Source organism: Hyaena hyaena, unplaced genomic scaffold, assembly GCF_003009895.1.
Source record: "Hyaena hyaena isolate Hyena2069 unplaced genomic scaffold, ASM300989v1 scaffold_2, whole genome shotgun sequence".
In the NCBI taxonomy this organism is placed as follows: Eukaryota; Metazoa; Chordata; class Mammalia; order Carnivora; family Hyaenidae; genus Hyaena; species Hyaena hyaena.
In genome coordinates this window covers 4,165,857-4,183,915 of record NW_024080634.1, presented here as the reverse complement: position 1 = coordinate 4,183,915, position 18,059 = coordinate 4,165,857, and the positions used below count along the sequence as shown (strand labels likewise).

The window sequence follows — 18,059 nt, the reverse complement described above, 5'->3', positions numbered from 1 at the left end:
CCCCCCCCCACCTGGGGCCCAGGACTTTTAGGAACGGGAAGGAATTTACTTTCCCCTCCTCAGAAGTACAGAGGAGTAGACAGCATCTTATACACGGCTGGGTGCACATCCCAGGGTAAGTCTAGCCCACCGAAGGGACTTTATTCGCCCCTTCCTTCACCCATTAGTTCATTCACCCAGCATTTACCGAGGCATCACCCGACCTTGCACGGGCCCTCAGTTGGCTCTGCGGGTCACGCAGGGGATGTGGAGTGCGGAGGGAAGGAGACCCGCAGGGTGGGTGGGTGGCCTGTGCCAAGGCCAGGAATGCCCAGGCAGCACAGTGAGGCGGGTGCCATCTGCGGACCCCGGGGATCCCCTTCTCGTCCCCAGGCCTTGCCCTGGGGCTCGCCCTGCTGAGAGCCAGAACCCCAGAGTGGGCTCGGCAGCCCCAGGCGTCATTTCAGCCCAAACCCACCTCTCGGTACCGCCCCCGCCAAAACCTACCCCCCAGAGTCCCCTTCCGTTCACAGCCCACCCAGCGGGGCTCTCCTCCGTCACCCAGCCCTTAGCGCTCTCGGGTTACTTTTTAAAGGCTCCCTAACGGGGTTTTCTGGAGACAGTCCCTTAATCAAGGGCAGTGGAGAAGACTTGGAGTCACAGGCTGAGAGAGAAGAAAGGCTCTTGAACTTGTGAGCGGCACACACCCCTCCCTCTGCGAGGTCGCCTCCCCCGCCCCCCCACCCCCACCCCCAGAAGGCCACCTCTGGTCAAGAGCAAAAGAATCCAGGCGGGTTCTCCTCCCTAAGCTACAATTACGTCCTGAGTCACCAGACAGAAACAGGAGGTAACCAATGGCGACCAGCGACTGCAGATTTTGACGGCTGCTTTCAGGGTGGTCCAGGTCCCAAAGGGCTCCCAGGAGCGAGCTAAAAACTCCACTGTCTGCTGCTCTGAAGCTGGGGCGGGAGCAGCTTGGTTTTGTTTTTGTTTTTGTCCTGTGAACCTGGGGAGCACGGCTGCGGGTGGGGGGCAGGCCTGTGGGCCTTCCTTCCGCCCCGGAGCCTCTGTTAGCTGTCATCGGGCTCTGCCGCTCCCTCTTACTGTTGCTCTGTAGCTTTGTGCATCTTTCCTCTTCCACTCGTCTCCCGCAGTTGGGTCTTCGCCCGTCGGACCGTGTGGGTGCGGGTGTGGGTGCGGGTGTGGGTGTGGGTAGGTGTCTGTGTCTGTGTGTGTGTGTAGATACTCACCACAAAAAACAAAAAGAAACAAACAAAAAAAAAACAAGGGGAGCCGAAGCAGCGGTTTGCTTCCATGGGGGTGCTGGGCTCAACTCAGCACAAGGGTCTTTTATCCATTCTTCTTTATTTTTTGGCATGGTGAAAGAAACCCTAGAGAAGACAAGTTTTGCAGACGGACTTCTTTTTTTTTTGTTTATTTATTTATTTTGAGAGAGAACGCGCGCGCACGCGTGAGTGTATGAGCAGGGGAGGGACAGAGAGGGAGAGAGAGAATCCCAAGCAGGCTCTGCGCTGTCAGCAAGGAGCCCGTCGCAGGGCTCGAACCCACACACCACAAGATCACGACCTGACCCGAAATCAAGAGCCGGACGCTTAACTGACCGAGCCACCCAGGCGCCCCACAGACTATTTGAATTCCAATGAGACGTCTCCACATGAAACTTGATGTGCTCATTTGTGACATTTTTCCTCCACAAGTAGTTTTCTGAGCCCTCTCCAGTTCCACCTCAGCTGCAAACTTGAGTTCAGATTTCCTTCGCCCTAGATGTGCTCTACTCCCCTACCGTCTGGTGGAGGCCCGTTGGATGGCACCCATTGTGAAGGGTCTGAGCACCCGTTCCATTGGTGTTTTGTGAGCCTGACGCATGCCAGAAGCTTGCGTAGGCGCTAGGGATCCAGCCATGAAGAAAAGAGGCAACCCGCCCTCCCCCCCGTGGACCTCACAGTCCAGCAGGCACAGACAGGCCATGAGTAGTGTTAATAAGTGCCATGGAGAAAGCCCAAGGCTAAAGGGCTAGGGGTTGGCTGGGCCGGGAGAGTTTTCAGTTTAAACTAGAGTGTTTAGGAATTCCTCAGGGAGAAGATGAAAGTTAAGCAAAGACTTGAAGGATGGGGGGGATGTTGTTCACAGATATCTGGGAAAGGGGTATTCTGGGCAGAAGAAACAGCAGGTGCAAAGGCCCTGAGGCAGACATATGGGGGTGATGGCAAGGTGACCAGGGTGGCTGGAGCGGAGCGGAGATCTCAAACTGTCTGCCTTCTAGTTTCAAAATAGGGGGCATTTGCCTTAGAAAGCAGGCACAGCAGAATGCCAGGCTGGCCTCTAAAACATGTGCTTCATGCCTTGTGAAGGTCCACTGCAGGACTGTGGTTTGGGAAGACGCAGGATAGGGCGGCCCCATGCCCAGCCAGACTTGTGGTCACTCGCTTACCCGTTCTTACCCGCAGGAGAACCCAAGCCCTTCCCAACCTAAAGTGTCGCACTCCCCGTTGGTGATTCCCCCCGGGGTAAAGCACCGTGTCTGTGGGATCCCTAAGTAAGTGAAGGTGCGTTACCTAGGAAGCAGCAGCACCCTGATGGACTTGTCCCCAGGGCTCAGTGTGACCAGCCACCTGTAGAAGGTAGGAGGACATGTACCCAGGACACATGGGTGAGGGCGTGGACAGTGGCACAGGCAGAGTGTTGAGCATTAATCTCAGGTTTATATTCCTCTTGCCACTGACAAGGGGAAGGGCAGGGGACCAGTAAGTATCATTACTTCCCATCTCATCAAAGAAGCTGGGAAATGAGACCCTGGAGTCAGGCTCAGCAGACTGGCCGTCTTCCCAGCTGCAGCCCCTGACTCCTTGCTGGCAGGTTTCGAGGGGAGGCAGATGACTCCCTCTGGATGCACCCTTTGGATGATGGCATGGAAGGGGCCAAGACCCGGAATGTGATGTCCAGTCAGCAAGGTAGCAGGAAAGGCTCAGTGAAGGCTTGAGGGAAGAGAGGAGAAGATCCAAGGAAAATGATGTCCTCGTGACCTAGGAAAACAGCAGGAGGCGGGAGGAGAGTGCATTCTCAGGATGTATTGCGCAAAGCTGGTGCCCACCAGCACGCGGGAGGGCGGCGCATGCGGGGTAGAATGCCAGGTTCAAGCGAGAGCTCCAAAAACCAATTTGACAGTTGAGCCTGGGACTGGCTCCCACAGGCCAGGTGTCTGGCTGAAAAAAGACAGAAAGAAACCTTTGAACGTCCTAACGTCACATGAAGTTGTTCAAGAAAGCCTGTGCTTGGAGTCGCCCAACCAGAACCAGTTGAGTAGCTAATTGCTGAGATATAATTGCCGTGAATGCTTTTAGAGCCCCCTCAGAGTAATCCATCTTAGTCCTTTAATTCCAGGCTTCCAGATAAGGAGGCTGGGTGATGAAGAGACTTGCTCTTGTCCCCAGGAAAGTTGGGTAGAAAAGCAGATTTATAAGAGAGGTTCTTAACATGCAGACTGGCGGTCACGTTTTCCTGGTGCCATGTTGTTTCTCTGGCGGAGAGGAGGATTACGGCATCTGCGTTAACACCCCGTCCTTGTGGGCACCCAGAGGCTTCAAGTGGAAAGGGATAACAGGTTCCCCATAACCCTTTCCTGCTCTTCTTCCAAGCGGGGGTAACGTTCTGGGTTCACCTTACAGATTAGCCTTGAGCACAGCCACGGGTGATTCACTGACTCAACTCAGTGATGGCGGGGGGGGGGGGGGGGAAATGGTCAACACTCCCCTCTCTGTAGGGCAGACTTTAGGCACTTTGAGCCATCCTGCCTGCATTGAAGAGTTAAAAGAGTAAGTGAAAAACCACCAGAGAATTGTCACCAAAACAAGACCATCACTGGGTGCTCGTAGATACTTAGTCTAAACGCGGTTCCCGTATATTTGTTGTGTTAATGTCTAGCCCAGGGAAAGTCAGAAGCACATTGAAGGGAGGAGTCACCCCCTGTCACACTCAAATCCCCAGGACGTTCTCTAGACCAGCAGCATCACATCCCTTGGGCCTTATTAGAAACCTAAACTCTCGGAGTGTCCCTAATCATGAGGGAAATACAAATCAAAACCACACTGAGATACCACCTCATGCCGGTCAGTGGCTTAAATGAGCAAATCAGAGGAGTCTAGATGCTGGCGAGGATGTGGAGAAACGGGCCCCCTCCTACACTGCTGGTGGGAATGTAAACTGGTGCAGCCCCTCTGGAAAACAGTGTGGAGGTTCCTCATGAAATTAACATTAGTACTCCCCTAGGACCCAGCAATAGCACTGCTAGGAATTTACCCAAGGGACACAGGAGTGCTGATGCATAGGAGCACATGTACCCCAATGTTCATAGCAGCACTCTCCACAATAGTCAAAACATGGAAAGAGCCTAAGTGTCCATCAACTGACGAATGGATCAAGAAGATGTGGTTTATCTATACGATGGAATACTACATGGCAATGAGAAAGAATGAAACCTGGCCACGTGTAGCAACATGGATGGAACTTGAGGGTGTTATGCTGAGCGAAATAAGTCAGGCAGAGAAGGACAGATCCCATATGTTTGCACATACAGGAGGATTAGGAGGAACTTAATGGAAGACCATGGGGGAGAAGAAGGGGAAAAATAGATGGGGAGAGGGAGGGAGGCAAACCATGAGAGACTCTTGAATGCTGAGAACACACTGAAGGCTGATGGGGGTGGGGGGAGGGGGTGATGGGCACGGAGGAGGGCACTTGTGGGGATGAGCACTGGGTGTTCTATGGAAACCAACTTGACAATAAACTATGAAAGAAAAAAAAAGAAATCTAAACTCTCAGGCCACATCCCAGAGCTACCAAGCCAGAATGTTCCATGATGCTCACTCAGGTGTGTGAGACATAGCTCTGTACTGTGGGGTCACAATGCAACTCTGGCTCTCCATGCGAGCTAGGAACAGAAGTGGGATAGTAAAGGCAGAAAGCGCAAGTGCTTACGGTGCTCTGGTGGCCCAGTGACCTACAATTACCTAACACTGTTCACCTCTCCTCTCGATTCACCGTGGGCATACAGAAATTGGTATTTATAGGAGCAAGACTGCAGGGCAGTGGGTGGGTGGGTGGGTGGGGGTTTGAGGGAGTGGGTGTGTTTTTCAGACCCACCCTCTTTCTCTGATTGGCTGTGTGAGATTAAATAAATGACATAACCTCTCTGAACTTCTTACATGTGGGTTAAGAAAATAAGGCTGATTCCTCTGGCACTTCTGCAGTTCTGAGGTACTTTGCAGGGATCTCCTAATTTAATAATATGGGAAGAAATTAGGGGGAATAGTTAGGCTACCAAAGTTTATGTAACATTGGACAATATATAAACATGAATATATAATATGTATTCTAATATATAATATGCTAACATATATATCCTATATTATATTTTATATTGTGATACACACACACACACACACACACACACAATGGGACAATACTGTCCAACATTAAATTGGCCAGCAGACAGATAGGTTTGCTATTAGAAAGATTTATTTCATCACCTGCAAGGTGCTTTAAGGAAGAATCATGTTCACATTCAGTATGGTTACTTTCCTGTCCTCAGGATTTGATAACCCTGGAATCTAGAGTTTAGGATGTTATACCAGGAAAAATGAGCTGTTCCCCACACACACCAATTTCTTTTCCATAGTCATAAAGCAGAAGCAAATTAAGGGAGAGATACCCATGTTTTTATATCCAGGCCCATGGTGTTAGTATCGGATTGACCAGTAAGCATCTTTTGAAATACACGTATGCTTTCAGAAGAATCACAAGGTCATATATAGATAGATACAAATGCTGGTGTACACACACACACACACACACAGATAGATATCTTTTTGGTATTATCATTCTGGATACGTTCAACTGCTCCTCATGACAATGCTTTGCGTCTATACCTTCCTACTTTTTTTGCTGAGAATCTATCAAGAAAAGTAGTAAACCCATACCAGAAACATGGGCTAGCAAAGTGCCATAAAATTATTCTCTCTAGCCAGAATTTTCCAGGAAAAGGTGACAATTTAGCCTTACTTGTTTGCGTTGATAGAGGGGAATACAGTTCAGGCGCCTGGGTGGCTCAGTTGGTTTTAAGCTCCCAACTCTTGACCTCAGCTCAGGTCTTGATCTCAAGGGTGGTGAGTTCAAGCCCCACGTTGGCCTCCAGGCTGGGTGTGGAGACCTACTTTAAAAAAAAAAAAAAAAAAAAAGAGAACATCGTATTTCACAGTTCGACCACGGTTTCTTAAAAAATATAGCTCAGTTATGCAAGAGATATGCGTAGCTACCCAGTCTACTTTTTATAGCAGAAAATTGAAAGCTGGTCTCATTATCCATCACAGATATCATAACATTTAGGGATGCCTTGTGGACAGCCAGCCCAGAAAACTCCAGGACGTACGTCTTTGGAATGAAGAAGTAAAATTTCACAGATGGGATTAATTTATTTTTATTCTTTTTTTTTTCTTTTGGCTCTTTATGACACTGCATATCTAATAAAATCCTAATCAAATACTTTTTCCAGAATGTGGGAATGGTTCTAGAGAAATATAATTTAGTGTCTTTTTCAACTCTATTCAAGAGTCACTGAGATGTCCTGATATGAAATCTTGAGGTAGCCACTATTTTAAGGGCCACCACGTTAACATTTTCAGCTGACCTCCAGTGTCCTCAAAAAGTCAGGCTGCCAAACACGCGTGCTTCGGGCTCATGGTAATTCTACTAGATTTGATGCAGAGTTGAATTCCCTGCTGTCTTCTGAAGCCCAGTACTCAGCAAGAAAGAAAAGTGAGTTTGATAGTGGACATTTCCCATACTCCTGTATTTAAAATTCAGGGGGGCAAATTGACATTTTAATTGCACACAGATAACAGGAAACCGGAGACATAAAGCATTCATTTTCCCCAGCTTGAACGTTTATATCGGAAGCTTCTGTATTTCATACAAAATATTGCTCTTTGGCCCGGGAAATCTGATGGCTTCAGAAAAGAAGAATTAGGTGTTCTTTTGATCTAGCTTATGAATGCATCTGAACCACACCTTTCAGATGATAATGCTTTTTATTTCCCCGGGGCCCTGGTTTTAGAACCCTCTAGCACCCTGGTGAGGAAGGGGCTCAAGATAACCTGCAAAGGCAATAAGGCTCTTAACTTAAGGCCAAGGTCACATGCGGGGAGGCTGTGGAGTGAATGTTTCCCCCGCTCCTCCAGCATTAAACTCAGCCTCCCGACTCTCAGGGCTTAGAAAATAGCTCAGAGTGAAGAATTGTTTTCTCCAAGAGTTATGCCCGAACATTCCTGCTAGAGCAGACAGTCATCAGTTAATCTCTGTAAATGACTAGGCTTTTGGCAGGTGTCCGCTGGTACAGAAATTGCTCACATGTTAAAACTTTTATTTTTTAAAATGTAGGGCAATGAGAGGGGACTAATAAAAAATAATCTCATGTCGTGCCTGGCCACAGTTGTGGCTTACCTAAAATGACTTATTCCTGCTCTGTTTTTTGGTGGCATGTGGTCCCCAAGCTTGGTGGCTGAGACAGACACAACGGACAGCCTTTCTCCAAAGGCAGAATAGACTCCAAATTGCCAAATGCCGTGTGCTGAGAATGATCACCCCTGTCCTTGACACTGAGTTGTTCAAAAATGCCACTGGGTGCCCAAGGAATGTGAAGTTTTGAAATGGGTACAAAACCTGCTGGAAGCCTCTGCCACCATTATTTTGCCAGCCGGCATTCTTTCTGAGGCAGTAGAACTCTCCAGAATCATTTGCCCTGCCCTCTCCTCTCCCTGACTCCTAATACCAGCCACTGGGTCGTGATGGGCATTTAAAAAGCTGAATGACTCTGCTTTGGATGGCTTTTGGGGTAGGATTGTTTTGCTTGCAGGAAAACCAGATTTCTCAGCCTGATCAGCAGAAAGCTAAGAATCTGTCTCAAAGTTAAAGGAGGGAGGAGTAAGGGTGCCTGGGTGGCTCAGTTGGTTAAGCGTCGGACTTCAGCTCATCACGATCTCACGGCTTGTGGGTTTGAGCCCCACGTTGGGCTCTATCCTGACAGCTGGGAGCCTGGAGCCTGCTTCAGACTCTGTGTCTCCCTCTCTTTCTCCGCCGCTCCCCACTTGCGCTCTGTCTCTGCCTCTCTCTCTCAAAAATAAATAAACATTTTTAAATTTAAAAAAAAAAAAAGGAGGGAGGAGTCAGGGCAAGAGCCATCCAGAGACACTGAATTACACCATGATCCACTGAAATAGAATGTTCTAGAAAAAGACATTTTCATACTTCTGCGAGAAAGGGATGACAGGAGTTGTTCCGGGACCTGGCCCTATGGCCTTTCGCCCACAAAGCCGGTGCTTAAAATACTCAGCCGGTAAGAGGCCTCTCACATGTGTGCTGGCCCTGTGTGACTCAGGCTGTTTGTGCTCAGGTCGAGTGTTACGGGCTGCGGGGCTGAATCAGAGTCCAGATTTGCCTTGGTGACACATGAAAAGAGGGAGCGTTGCATTTGAACTACACAAATATTATGCTTAAGTCGTTTTCCTCCTTTTGGAGCCAAACAGGTCTTGTTCGTGATAAAAATCACTGCCGTAGAGTGGGTCCTTTTTTCTGGTCTGGAATTTGAGACCGCCTCCCCTGTGCCAAGGGGCCTGGCAGCGGGAAGAAACAGCAAGCCACGGAGACTTGGAGCCATAATACAAGTTATAAAATTTAATTTTGTAATTGTAGCGATTGGGAGCTGGGCTAAAATGCGCTTCTCCCACCCCACCCCCACCCCCAGGCCAGAGAGCTAGACTCCAGGAATCCTCTTTCTAACGGAGGGCTGGGAGAGCTGGGTCCCGGCATGCGAAAGAGCCCCAGTTTATGGCCACAAGCAGGCTGCTCATCCAGTGTGGTTTGGAGGCCACCTGACAATGGGGGGGGGGGTGAGAAATTGGTCAGTGACTCTTTATTGGAACCACAGGGGTGAGGAAGGACCAGGGGAAGGGAGATGAACCGCCTGTCCCCACGGTGGCTGGATCAGCACGCTCTGAGCCTCAGTTCTGCTTCCCAGGCCCGGGTCTCCTGCGTAGAGAGATTTTGTGGGAGGGATTAAGGAAGGAAACAGAAGGTCCAACCCGCCTGGCCTGTCCCACGTGAATGGCCTCTGCTCACGGCATCATGGTGACAGTGATTCTGATGGGGAACAGGGCAAGGGCACTCGCCATCGCTACAGACACGGAGGCCCCCCCCGCCCCTGAACTTCTGAGCCCTTGGGCCAGCTCACGCAAGCCGCTTGCTGGCACACCCTCTGGGCTCCAGTGAGCCCAGCCTGCGGGGAATACTGGACCGGATGAGGTCCAGGCTACACCTTCGATCAACCCCCTCTTAGAGGGTGCACCTGGGGAAGTCAGCTTCAGGAAGGAACGCTCAAGAATGCCGTGCGTGGAAAGCTTGCGAGGAGAGGCAGAGGAGAGGGGCCGAGGGGCTGCGCATGCGGGAAATCGGACCTCCCCAAGGACTGTGGGTTTGCAGCCACACCTCGTTTCCTGTTGGAAGGGGCGTGCGCTCAGCTGCGGGGCCCACTCTGCTGCCTCTAAAGCCTGCCAGCGGTTGGGTTTGTAGTAGGGCGCGGCTGTTCTGATGCCACAGGGAAGGCACCTTTCCTGGCTGCCATAGTTCACCCGTGGTGTGTGGCCGAGCGCCAACGATGAAGGCTCCTTGGCTGGTTCTCGACCTGACACGGTCACCAATCCGGGTGCGCGCCCACCGCGTTCTGCCCAGTGGAGGTGGGCGCACAGGGTCAGGGAGACGGCGCGCAGGCTGGGCGGGCACCCAGCGGCCTGTGATGACAGGGGACCCTCGAATCTCCACTGGGAGCCCCAGCCAAGCGTGCAGCCAGCCAGCCAAGCCACGTTGGGGGCGAGGGGAGAGGGAGGGGAAAGGCAAGAAAGCCCCAGATGATAGGAGATCCACAATACATTTTCTGATCTTTTCCCTCCCTCCTTCCTTGCCTCCCTCTCCCCTCCCCACCCCCTCCCCACAATAGGACACCGTCAGAAACTAGACGATCAGACCAAGCCGGGGAGCTTGTCTTTTTCCGAGCGGCTCAGTGAGCTGGAGCAGCTGCGGCGAACAGCCATGAGGGTCAGCCCACACCACCCAGCCCCCACACCCAACCCTCGGGCCTCCTTGAACCACTCCACTGCCTTTAACCCTCAGCCTCAGAGTCAGATGCAGGGTAAGTACCTGGAGGGAGCCCGCTTCCGCCTCGCCCTCCCCTCGGGCAGCACCCCCTCCCCCAGACCAGTCCTGGCTTCTTTCTCCTCCTTGCGCGCTTGGACCAGCGACCTGGGAGCCTATTAGACACGCAGGGTCTCTGGCCCACCCAGGACCTACTGACATCCCCAGATCGGGAGGCTCTACTGCCTCGGATATGGAGAGATATCTATCTATATGTAGATAATATCTTGAATTTTTTAAAAGTTAGCTTTACCTATGCTATTTTTCTCCCTACCCGTTAGGCTAGAACACACACACACACACACACACACACACACACACCCCCCAAGCAAGGTGAAAGTCAGGATGTTTCAAGTTCTTGTAGTCCTCAGATTATTGGGTGGGGTTTGTATCTCATATAAGTTCTTATGAAATATAAAGAAATGGTAGGAAAGTCTGGATGCCATTACATCAAAGGTATTATTTACAATACATAAATTTGCAATCAATAAAGAGCACAAATTAACACCCACACACCCACACACACCCCATATACACATACCCTGGGGTTTCGCTAGCAACAACAAAAACACTGTAGAATACAATAATTGCATAAAAACGCCCTGTGCCAAATTAGATAATACACAAAGCTCATTTGCACCGTAGAAGCCACTGACGTCAATGATTATTTGCTCTGTGATACCATGTCACATTTCCGAAACACAGTCTCTTACTGTGTGCTGTGCAGCATACGGCTGTATGTGATATGGTCACAGTAAGACTCCCTTCTCCAAGTAGCAGGCTTGTTGAACCCAAAGGGAGATATTAGGGTCACATCTGGGGGAGACAGCAGGTGGCCGGCCATGGACGTGCTACCTGCCCCCGAGACTGCCAAAATTCGCTTCCCTGAGCGTTTTCTGTGTGTGAGTCGCATTGCGGGATATGCTCTCCTTGTGAGTTCTTTAAGGATTCTAGACAAGTACCCCTCTTTTGGGGTTAGCACTTGTGGGGTCCTCCAACGGTAGGCCGAATGTCTTGTACGGAGTTCAATGGCTCCTGTCCCGGGCTCTCATAAGTATGTTTCTGGGGGCGGTTCTTTTATTTGAGTGGAAAATTCACAAAGAAAACTTCCCATCAGGCACAATGCACACAGCTGTTAAGTGGCCTGTGTGTAGAGTGGCCCCTTTGTATCCAAACAGAAACCCACAGCTTGATTCGGTCTGGTTGTCGCTCATCTTCGGACTTATCTTCGGCGTATTGAGGAATAGCCTCTCTGAAAGCATCAGTTTTACGGTGATTATCATGACTTGTTCAAAATGTGCATACTGATTTTTTTTAATGCCAGAATGCAAGCGTGTACGGTAAATTGGACAATGGCACGTTAATTGTAAGAGCCGGGCAAGGGGTTAAATGATACTTGCCCTCCAAACAGAACAAATTCTCAAGGAGATTTTTTTGGTCCAGTGTTGAGGGCCATTTAAATTCATTTATGTCACCTGCAGACCTCCATTTGCAACATCAAAGGGAAGACTCCTATTCTCTTCTTCTCTCACTGTATGCCGAACGATTTATACTACTAGGTTGATGAAGGCACTTGCCTTTTTCTACTGATATCAGAACCGAAACTATTTAGCATTTTAAAAATGCAATGGAAAATTCAGCCACAGCGGGAGCAGGTTGAAATGGTCACCGTGAAGTCAGCTTTGTTTCAGACAGTTTTGGTGAGGAGTGAATCAGATCTGATTTCCCTCCTTGTCAGATACGCTCTTTTTTACCAAAAAAGAAGAGGGGGAGGGTGGTAATTGAATTCTTGTCCTCGGCAGTCAGCAGCTCTTGGGTGGAGACCACGGACGGGCATTCTTCAGCTCTTTGGAATACTGTATGCTTAGCAGAGTATCGGGTTTAACACAGAACATCACCCCTTTCTTGTTCCTTTTAAAAACTTTCTACTTCTGTAACATGTAAGTAATCATAACTTGCTTTTAGAGTTCCCTAGAGGCTTGGTCGCTATTCTAAAGAATGTGTTAACTGTATGGCTGATGCCCTTTCGTTCCAAAATATGATTTGCTGGTCAGTCCATCACTTGTAAAATTATAGGAACTGTTTAAAAATAACTGTCCAAGATATATTCGTATAAAACTACTTTTTTCCTTTTTTTTTTTTTTTTCCGTAAGGAAATGCTTTTTTACCTTAGTCATGTTTTGAGTAGACCCTGGGGATTTTTTTCCCCCTGAAATTAGAAAGTTAACAGGGATAATGGTAAAGTCTCTTTCAGCCAGAACCTTCATTTTGTTCTTGACAGGTAGGAAAATGGTTATTTTCCTGGCTTAGCTCTGGAGACTCCATATTATATTTAAGAAGATGCTTTATATAAATATTCAGCATGTGTTTATGGCTCTCTTTGAAAAGGCAGCAATCGCGCTGAAAAAAAATATCCCAAAGGTAGTTAGCGGTGCCGTGCAGATGTGTGAATGTCTTCGGCATCTGGAAACGTCAGCAGCTCGGGGCTTGGAGGGATTGTGGGTTGACAGGCTGGGACTTCATCTGGAGAGTTACACCTGCCCCTTTAACTCTGTGACAGATGTAGAATACGGCCTCTATTTATCTCGAATCAGGTGTGCTTGAGAATCCCTCAAAACTGACATCTCAAATTTATCTGAAGCAAGGTGAGGGAAAAGGAAGACAGATCGCCGTCCACCAAACCACTGTCGATTTGGCAAGGTTTTAACTATTAAAAGGGTTGAAGTTAATCTCCACTTCCTACTTCACTGGCTCTAAAAAGTGAAGAAGAAGCCATTTTGTCGTGGCTACACAGTTAGGCAAGAAATCATCACAGACTTCTCCCAGCGGCTTTTAGGATTCTCGTAGAGTCAGGGGAGGGAAAACGGACACGTGTCCTTTCAAAAGATGGGACGGGCAGATTCTAGTGAGATGCAGTCGCTGATGCTGAAGCAGTCACACACGCTTCTTTAGAGATGGCTCCAGGCGACCTGAGCAAGTAATTTTAAGAATTTGACTCCTGATTTACCAGAAATGATGAACTGCATTTAAGGCTGCATAACCCCCAACCTGTCTGGGACGGGGGAGACAGACTCCCATCTGCAGAAACTGGAGAAACGAAGTTGTGTGGTTCTGCCATGTGTTGGCGTGAGGTTTAACTCTTTACCTGGACCAGTTAGGATGTATTTTGGCACAGGTCAGGCCTTTGGGCACATGATTCTGCTCTCACTGCCATCCCTTGATGTGGTTGGTAGACAGAGGGGCTAAACCTCACAGGCTGACGATTGCCCATATTCTCCCAGAGCAGATATGACAGATGTGGACTCAAACCCAGACCTTTCTGGAGGTGGAGCCAGTGGTGCGTGGGTGGCAGGTTCTGTTGGATCAAGGATCCATCAGACCCAGGGCTGACCAGGGTCAAAAGATCCCGATCCTCAAAGGGGAGAGGGGAGCTGGACATTCACTCGCCGGGCTGTACTGAACGTCTTCTGTTATCATTAGATGTTGCTGATAATGACCTTAGGGCCGGACTCTGTGGTGGGCACCTCAAAAAACTGTCTTTTTTTAAGGGGGGGGGGGAACATGTACATATATTTTTCAAGCTGGGGACAAAAGAACTTACAATCATGAATCTCTAGCGCAAGGGAATGAAGGACAAGGAGGGCTTCCCAACCACTCCACGTTTACTGGGGCAACGGCCTCGCCTTCCTGCATGTAAGAGTCTGTCTTTCTTGGGGTCCCCTGGGGCCAAATCTTCTTAACGTCCAAACACAGGCCACCTCTGATCAGCCTTGAGGAGTTTGAGTGCCTCTCTTTGAGAGTTGAGAGTATGGCCAGAGTGGAGACCCTCACATCTCAGATTCATCTCCTGATTTTTAGTATTCCAAACGATTTTTGTTTTGATAGTGATTTCCCCCAAAAGTCAAAGTTACTTTGGAACGGCTTGGTTGTCTGGGAAGCTTTTTGAGGTGTGATTTGACTTTGTTCCTCAGCCATCCAGTTACACATGTCAGTGTTTATCAGCCACATGGACAAAAGGGGAGGGGGGAACCTTTCTACTTCTCTGTAGGAGGAGAGAGAAATCCCCTTTCCAGAACTTTGGGGTAAAATATCAAACTGCATAGCACTTCTCTTTTCTTCCCCTCACGTCTTCTCTGTCGCTCTCTCCCTCCTTCCTTTTTCTTCTAGAAGTTCAAAATCAAGAGTGGGGGTGGGAGCTGTTTGATTACCTTGGAAGTAGAGGCTATAGTCCAAAGCCAGAGGTTTGCGCATGTAAATCTATAAATGGTCATTTAATGCTTACACAACAAAGCAAAATAGGGCGCTAGGAATCAACTTAGAAGCCATGCTGTAAACGTGAAAAGTGCATGATTGAAAAATCACTCTTATCTAGCGTGGTAGAACTTGAGAGCCTTTCGAGTTTTACAACGTCAGAATCTTAATGCGATTGAGATCAAGCCTGAATCAGGTGTCCCCACGAATACATGAAAGTAAATAAATAGGAGAGGGAAGGGGGGGAGGTGAGCGAGCTGCTGGGTACCACCACTGTGGCCTGTCTTCCCTTCTCATGAGCAGGCGGAGGGGTCAGAGTTAATAAAGCCAAGAGCATTCTCAAGGCAAGAATTAAGAACCCAGTTTACTGTTTCCGATGTTCTTGGCTGGTGCAATGTAAACTGTAGGTTTAAGGAAAGTTTGAAAAGCTCATACTAATGAATTACGTCGTAGACATTCAGAAAGAGAAAAGAGGTTGGGAAGAAAGCGAAGTCTGTTGTCTCCTTGAAAAAAAAAAAGGCCCTAAAGCCTTTGCCTTTGTGGCTTGAGTCGAATGTGGCTGCAGTGTGTCTGTCACCCTTGATTTCCATTCACGGCCTGTGAGTTCCTCCCTGCGCGCTATTGATGGAGAGGCGTAGTTAGAAACACAGAGCCCCCTTCAACGGCACGGCTCAAAATGCCTGTGCTGTATTTACAAGCACCGCGCAGCTAAGTACTTAATAAACCAGCCCTTCAAAGGAGCCGCCAACCTGGTGAGCTGTCAGCACCAGTAATCGTAAACCACATTTTTAGCGGGACTACGTTTTCAGACCAAACGCTTTCATGGATGTCGTTCAAGGTGATCAGACTGTGTTTTCCAGAGCGCGTTGGCAATGCTTTATGGCCAGCTTTCCTAGTTACAAGAAAGAAGGGTTCACTTCAGGGCCTGATCTTAATGATAAAATATTCCTTCTGAGGATTCGATATGTTCTGAACTTTCCCCTCGATCTCATAGTCTACGGGCTGGCACTTGGGTGTGTGGGTGAACACACATACAGATTTTTTGCTCTGAAGAGTAAGTTTTTAATAAAACTCTAGTTGGAGTACTTACCTGGTACTTACTTAGTACCGTGTCGGGCTCTGTGCTGACAGCATGGAGCCTGCCTGGGATCCTCTCCCTCTTCCTTTTCTGCCCCTCCCCGGATCATCATTCTCTCTCAATCTCTCTCAATAAATAAATAAATTTTTTTTTAAAAAAAAACGTGTTAGCTGGTGGGGTGCTTTGGGTGGCTCAGTAGGTTAAGCCTCCAAGTCTTGATTTCAGCTCAGGTCATGATCTCACGGTTCGTGTGATCAAGCCCTGCATCCGGCTCTGTGCTGACAGTGTGGAGCCTGCTTGGGATTCTCTCTCTCTCCCTCTCTCTCTGCCCCTCCCCCACTCTCAAGCCCCCAAATCCGTGCCTCGGGGTGTTCCTTGGCTCCTGGCTCTCTCATTCCAAGCTCCCCTTTCACCTTCTTGCAACCTCCTTGTCTATGTCACCCCCTCTTCTGTCTCTTATAAGGACACTTGTCATTGGATTGATGTCCCACCCAGATAAACCAGGAGAATCTCTCATCTTATTGAGTCACATCTGCAAAGGTTGTTTTTCCAAATAAGATCGCATTCACAGTTCCATGGGTCAGAATGTGGACACACCTTTTTTGATAGAGGCTGAGGTGGGAGGGGGGGCACTATTCTAGCAATTATACCAAAGTAGAGAGGACGGGAGGCAGCAGAGGAGTCTAGAAATAACTCCTGTGTCCACCCCCCAGAGCAGCTATTCTGGGCAGGGGAGATACGGACTCAGTGTCTCAGGTTAAATGCCTCCATCATCCCTTCTGGCTACCAACAGTTCAGCCCCTCATTGCTGGAACCCAGTATCGTGGTACTTTTATTTCCCAGGCAGGACAATGGAGGATTCTTTTTTTTTTTTTTTTCGTAGATGAGGTCAGACATTTCTTAACATTTTCTAGTGCACGTAGGCAGAGGGGACCAGAGGACCAGAGGTGCTAGGTGTGTGTGGGGGGGGGTGCGGTGGGGGGACTCTGCCCTGTGTCATGGGAACCAAGCAGCCCAGCAGACAGGAGACCTGGGTCCCCTGTGCCCTAGCCCCCAACAGCTCATGACACTGTGGATGGTAGTAAGCATGGGCTCAGAAGAGACGGGAAGGCCACAGCCAGCCAGCTGGGATGGACTCAAGAATCTGACCTCCCCAGCACTGGGTGTATCACTGTCATTTTGGACAAGCTGCCTTTAAAAAAAAAAAGAAAGAAAGAAAAGGCTTTATGGTAAGGCATGGTGGACCCGATACCCATTTCGAAAGGCTGGCAATTTGCATACCTCATAATCCCAAATTTACAAATCACCCGAAGGTAGCCTTTCACATTTGTATATTTAAAAAAGAAACTTTGACTATGGCCATGAAGTCGGGTCAAAGGCTGCCAAAAGTGTGTCACCAGGGGAGGAACAGACCATATACTCTGGTAGCAAAGCACGGTCCCAGTTAGAAAGCCACTGTGCTTTCTTGTTCAGTGGTGGTTCCCCAGACCAAGTTGGTTTTTACTCATTTGCGTTAGTTTTCTGCACATCACGGAGTGGAATGCAGACCCTCCTGTAATTTGGTTCTTTTAGGGGTATTTAAAAGTCAGCGTGGATGATTCAATAATTCTGAGGAACTGTAAGGACTTCTGCCTTTCCTTATTCCTCTCTAGCCCTCGGGGCACGACTGCCAGAGCTTTGGGGGAACGTGTACAGAGGCAGAGGGCTTCTCTGACCTCCGGAGGCAAGAGCCGCCTCAGCGCATAGTTGTCTTAGATCTTCACAAATATGTTCCTAGCCTTCGCCCCACAGGAGCGTTCCTATTATTGAACAATTGCCTCCAAAGCAGTAGAACAGCCCAATTGTTATGGAGATTAAAGGTACGGATTGCAAAACACCTGTAAATAAAATCTTCACTGACAAACCCAGTTTCTTTCCATAGACCTTTCTTCCGTAATCTCTTTCTGGCAGAACATTTTATGTTTTGATACCAGAGATTCAGTTACCAACCACAGTCAATAAAACAAAATAATTTTAAAAAATAGTATAGAACTCACCCAAAAAACAAACATTGGCCAATCATGTTTATTTTCTGTTTCTTTGTGCACGCCGGAGGATTGACAGGAAAAAAAAAAAAAAAGGAAGGTAGTACTTCTTATCCAGTTGATTATTTTTCTTTTCTTTTCTTTTTTAATGGTTATTTATTTTTGAGAGAGAGAGAGGGAATGGGGGAAGGCAGAGAGAGAAGAGACGCAGGGTCCAGGCCCTGAGCTGTCAGCACAGCTCGAGCTCATGAACCACGAGATCATGACCTGAGCCAAAATCGGACTCTTAACTGACTGAGCCACCCAGGAGCCCCTTATCAAGTTGATTTTTAGTTATCAAGCTATGCAGAGTCTTCAGATGGAGTATTAGCCAGTTCAGGCTGTCCTACATGGCATGGAATGTCACATTTATGTTTAAAAGGAATCGGTATTTTCAAGAGAAAACAGTATCATGATGTCAAGTCCCAGAA

The 18,059-nt window shown here is 48.6% G+C and overlaps 1 protein-coding gene across 3 annotated transcripts in view; it reads left to right on the top strand.

Moving 5' to 3' along the window:
• RUNX1 (RUNX family transcription factor 1) overlaps nt 1–18,059 on the top strand; it is a 251,033-nt gene that overhangs the window by 201,806 nt on the left and 31,168 nt on the right. For 2 of the 3 annotated variants that reach the window (XM_039228414.1, XM_039228411.1), the window contains one exon: nt 10,043–10,234. The exons of the other annotated variant lie outside the window; for it this stretch is intronic. In XM_039228414.1, coding sequence (XP_039084345.1) covers nt 10,043–10,234 — 192 coding nt within the window. The remainder of the gene's footprint in view (nt 1–10,042; nt 10,235–18,059) is intronic. 3 annotated transcript variants of the gene reach the window in all.